Source organism: Plasmodium reichenowi, chromosome 11, assembly GCF_001601855.1.
Source record: "Plasmodium reichenowi strain SY57 chromosome 11, whole genome shotgun sequence".
NCBI lineage: Eukaryota > Apicomplexa > Aconoidasida > Haemosporida > Plasmodiidae > Plasmodium > Plasmodium reichenowi.
The window spans coordinates 1513819-1518818 of NC_033656.1; the positions used below are offsets into that span (position 1 = coordinate 1513819).

At 18.6% G+C, this 5000-nt stretch overlaps 2 protein-coding genes across 2 annotated transcripts; both read left to right on the forward strand.

The window, feature by feature from the left end:
• Positions 1-1114: 1114 nt before the first annotated feature.
• Positions 1115-2064, forward strand: PRSY57_1138300 (conserved protein, unknown function; the record flags this gene model as incomplete). Its single annotated transcript, XM_012908342.2, has 4 exons — positions 1115-1324; positions 1428-1628; positions 1745-1842; positions 1977-2064. The coding sequence occupies 4 exons, from the start codon at positions 1115-1117 to the stop codon at positions 2062-2064; spliced, it is 597 nt and encodes a 198-aa protein (XP_012763796.2).
• Positions 2065-2857: 793 nt separating this feature from the next.
• Positions 2858-4854, forward strand: PRSY57_1138400 (carbonic anhydrase, putative; the record flags this gene model as incomplete). Its single annotated transcript, XM_012908343.2, has 2 exons — positions 2858-4184; positions 4379-4854. The coding sequence occupies 2 exons, from the start codon at positions 2858-2860 to the stop codon at positions 4852-4854; spliced, it is 1803 nt and encodes a 600-aa protein (XP_012763797.2).
• Positions 4855-5000: the final 146 nt, after the last annotated feature.

Below are 5000 nucleotides of genomic sequence, written 5' to 3' on the forward strand. Positions count from 1 at the left end.
CAACGTTTCCATTATGGATTACATATAAATGATAATAATTCATGTAACAATAATTATAATAAAAAAAAATATATAAGATCCTATAAAAAATATATATTTTTTTATATATCCATATAATGTTCCTTTATTTTTTCCTTTTTTTTATTTTTATTTTTATTTCTATTTTATTTTTTTTTTTTTTTTGTTATGCTCAAGTGTAATAAATAAGCACATATGTACAAAATAATATTATTATCCATAAATTCATATATGAGTACTAAAAATATCTTTTTCTCCCTATATAATTTTTATGTTTGAAAAGAAAAAAATATATACATATAATAAATAAATAAGTAAATATATATATATATATATATTATATTTTATATTTTATTTTAAGTTTATGACAACTTTTTCTTATATTTAGAATTTTTTATTTTAATCTATTCATTTTATTTTTAATATATATATATATTTTTTTTATTTTCATTTTTTAATTATACATTTTTGTAAATAATAAAAGGATCATTATAACAATATTTCTTATATTGTTATTTTATATATTCAGAAGTTATCCTTTTTAATATGTTTATTTAATAAAAACGGTATTAATTATATTATTATATGTATGATATAAGAATTATTAATTTTTTTATTTTGTATTATAATATATATATATATAAATATATTATATATATATTATTATAGAATAATAAGAGCCTTAATGACAGGACAATTTAAAAATATATGATTATTTTATATTATTAAATAAATTAACATAATAATTAGGTATAGAACATATATATATATATATATATGTATATATATATATATATGTAATAATATATATAATATTTATATAATATTTATATAATATTTATATAAGATTTATATAATATTTTATATATTTAATTACTTCTTAATAAATATTTATTTATGCATTTATTTTTTTATTATATTTTTTTTTTTTTTTTTTTTTTTTTTATTTATTTTTTATTTTATTTTATTTTATTTTTTTTATTGTTATAAATGTACATAAATATATAAAATAAACATAAAAATATTTGAAGAAATAAAAAATAATCATAAGTTATAAAAATAAAAATACCAACGTCTTAAGAAAATATAGAAAACCATGAAATGTACAGAAATAACTATAGATGATGGTGCCTACGCAAAAATTTTTATGCACTCTATAAAATATTCTTCTGATGACGTATGTGGTATTTTAATAGGCAAATATTTATCATCAAATGAAAAAAAAAAAAAGTGTTTAATAACAAATTATATACCTTTATTCCATACTCATATATTATCACCATATCTAAATTTGGCTTTTACACTGGTAAATATATTTTTTTGTTTATTTTTTTATATTTAGGGATTGATATATATATATATATATGTATATTTATTTATTTGTATATTTTTTTATGTTTAACATATAGGTGGAGAATTATTATAAGGACAAAGACGAAAGAATTATTGGATATTTTCATATATCATCTGATGATTTAAAAAACAGTGATATTGAAAATATAAAAGTTTGTGAATTAATCTCAGAAAAGTTAATAAAAAATTACAATGATGCTTTCGTATGTTTACTTGAATTTTCAAAATATGTAAATGATGAAGATAATTGTTTAAACGTAAGTACATAATATTTTGTCTAAAAAAAATTATTTATAGTTGATACAATATTAATGGAAACAGCTGTATATATATCTATATATGTATATATTATTTTTATTTTTTTTAATCATAGATCTTTATGAAGAATGACAAATCAAACTGGGAGAAAGGAAATGTTGTAATATCAAACAAAAATAAAGAATTTTTAAAAAAAAATATATCAAACCAACAGTATGTAAAAAAACATAAACATATATAAATGTAAATATATATATATATATATATATATATATTTGGTTATTGATGTTTATAATTATTCATATAATTTTTTTTTTTTTTTTTTTTTTTTTTTTTTTTTTTTACAGTTATCTAAATATATACGATTTCGATGATCATCTAAATTGTATGAAATGTGATTTCATGAACCCTGATTTGTTTAACAATGTTTCATAAGAAATTATATTAAAAAGAAAATAGATCTCCTAAGCAAAAGAAAAATTCATTTAATATAGATCTATTTTATTTTGTTACAAATACATTCATCACATTTATATATTTAATTTTTTTTTTTTTTCTTTTCTTTTTTTTAATTGATCATATATTAATATTTCAATAATATATTAATTCATGATATTATGTTTTTCTTTTTTTTTTTTTTTTTGAATTAATCTTTTTTCTCCAATTGTCTTATATAATCTTTTTTATTTTTTTTCCTTTTTAATTTATCAATATGTTTTTAAAATTTTTAAAAGATTAATAAAAAATATTTTTTTTTTATATTAGAATGTAAATATACCTATATTTATTATAGTTAAATATAAAGTAAAGCATCGTTCTATGAACAAAAATAAGGTATGTTTTTTTTTATATGTAGCACCTATATGCATTCCTTAATATTGTTCTAATCTTCCAGGTTATTATATTCCGTTACGATTATGTTAAGACAGTCTAATATAATAAAAAAGTATTATAAATATATTTATTTTCATATGGGTTTTGCCTTTTTTAATATTTTCTTAAGGAATATATGAATTAATTGAATAAACAACCATTTGTAGGTAAACACACATTATTATTAATATCTATATATTATGTATTCCTAATATTTTATACCAATTGAATGAAAACATATATATATTAAATTATAAATACAAAAATATATATATATATATATATATATATATATTGAGAACTCTTTCATATATCTTTACCTGTTACTACTTACTTGTTATAATAATTACTTAAAATGAAGCTTTTATATTTACTATATCCCATTTTACTCTTTTACAACGTAAACGTATTTATTAACTATAGGAAGAGTAGACTAATGCTTGAAATGATAGATAAATATAATACCCATTTTGTACAAACAACCAAACCTTATTACGAATTTAATGTAACTAATCTATCTAATTCCAAAAAAAAAAAAAAAAAAAAGAAAAGGGAAAATCACCTGATCGGTTCAGGTGAAAATATGCAAAAAAAGGATGAAAAAAATATAAAGGATTTTCATATAAATGATTATGAAATAGTTGGGAAAACAATTCATAACAAAGAGAACAGGGATGCTTTTAAAATGAATAAAAATAAATTAAATGATAACGAAGAATTATTTTATATGGACAGTATATTATCTTATAAACCAAATAAAAAGAAGTTATTTACTTATTCCTTTTCCGAAAATGAAGGAAATTCTGAAAAAGAAGAGACCCTTTATAATTTTGAAAATAGGAAAAATATAAATAGCGTACAAAATAATATTAACAAGACCTTTTTATATAACAAATTGAAAAATGTAGATTATTATGAGCATGGTTATAATTGGGATATAGGTCAATGTAAAACAGGGAAATATCAATCTCCTGTTGATTTACCTATGAAAGATTTAAAGGAGAGAGAATTAAAAAATATAAGTGATGTGTATTTAAATTTATTTGACGATGACAATTATGCATGGAACAATTATAACAAACCATGGATGAAAGGAGATTTTTTTTATTATTATGAATGTTTTATAAAAAAAATTGTTATTAATAGACAAAATAATATATTTCAAATAAAAGCTGCAAGAGATGGAATAATACCATTTGGTGTGTTATTTACTACTGAAGAACCTGCTATGTTTTATGCAGATCAAATCCATTTTCATGCTCCTAGCGAACATACATTTCAAGGTTCAGGTAATAGAAGAGAAATTGAAATGCAAATATTTCATAGTACAAATTATTTTTATGATATACAAGATGATAAATCCAAATATAAAAAAAAATACGGGTTACATATATATAATAATTTAAAAAAAAATTCTAAAGAAACTTCAAAAAAAGATTCAAGTAGGTATCATTCTTATCTAATGTCCTATTTAATGAATAGCTTATCAAATGAACAATTACAAAACAAATATAATAAAAAAAAAAGAATAAAAAAGAGGAAAAACCAATATGAAGTAATATCTATTACATTTACTAGTGCAGAAATTAATGCTTCAACTATTAATGCTTTTAAGAAATTACCATCCGAAAAATTTCTAAGAACTATAATAAATGTATCAAGTTCAGTTCACGTCGGTTCAGGTAATAAATAAGAATAGCATATAAGAAAAAAAAAAAAAAAATATAACACATATAAATATAAATATATATATATATATATATATATATATATATATATATATATATTTATGTATATATGTACATACACAATATGGTGAAATGCTTTTATATTATTTTTACTCATCCATATTAAACACTTTTTTTTTTATCTTAAGATCCAACTTTGGTGGAATTAAAGGACGCTTTAAACCTGGATGCCTTGATGATGATGTTAAATATTGAAGACATGCAATTTTTGTCATATCAAGGATCTTCTACATTACCCCTATGTGATGAGAATGTATCCTGGAAAGTAGCCAAACAACCTTTGCCTGTATCAACTGAAACCATTTTAAATTTTTATTATCTCCTAAAAAAGCATACACCTAATTATTCAGGTAGCGATAATGATAATTACAGGAGTTTACAAAATGTCGAAGATAATACAAGACATTATAGAAAGTTTTCTTTAGTTCAAGTTTTTCCTATACAAGTGTTAATTTCATCAGCTATATCAAATGTAGAGGATAAGGAAGTTATTAATATTATTAAAGATATATCTCCTAAAAATATGTCCTTCTCATATTATTCTAAATGGGATATATATTTCATTTTATTTATCTTTTATAACATTGTATTGTTCTTATTTTGATAAATACGATTAATTAGGTTGTATAAATTATATTAATAATAGGTTCCTTATTTTTTTATATATTATTTTTTTTACAAAATTTTTTCTTCTTTTTATTATAAAAATGAATTTTTCTAAAAAAGATAATTCGTTTATGTTATTTTATT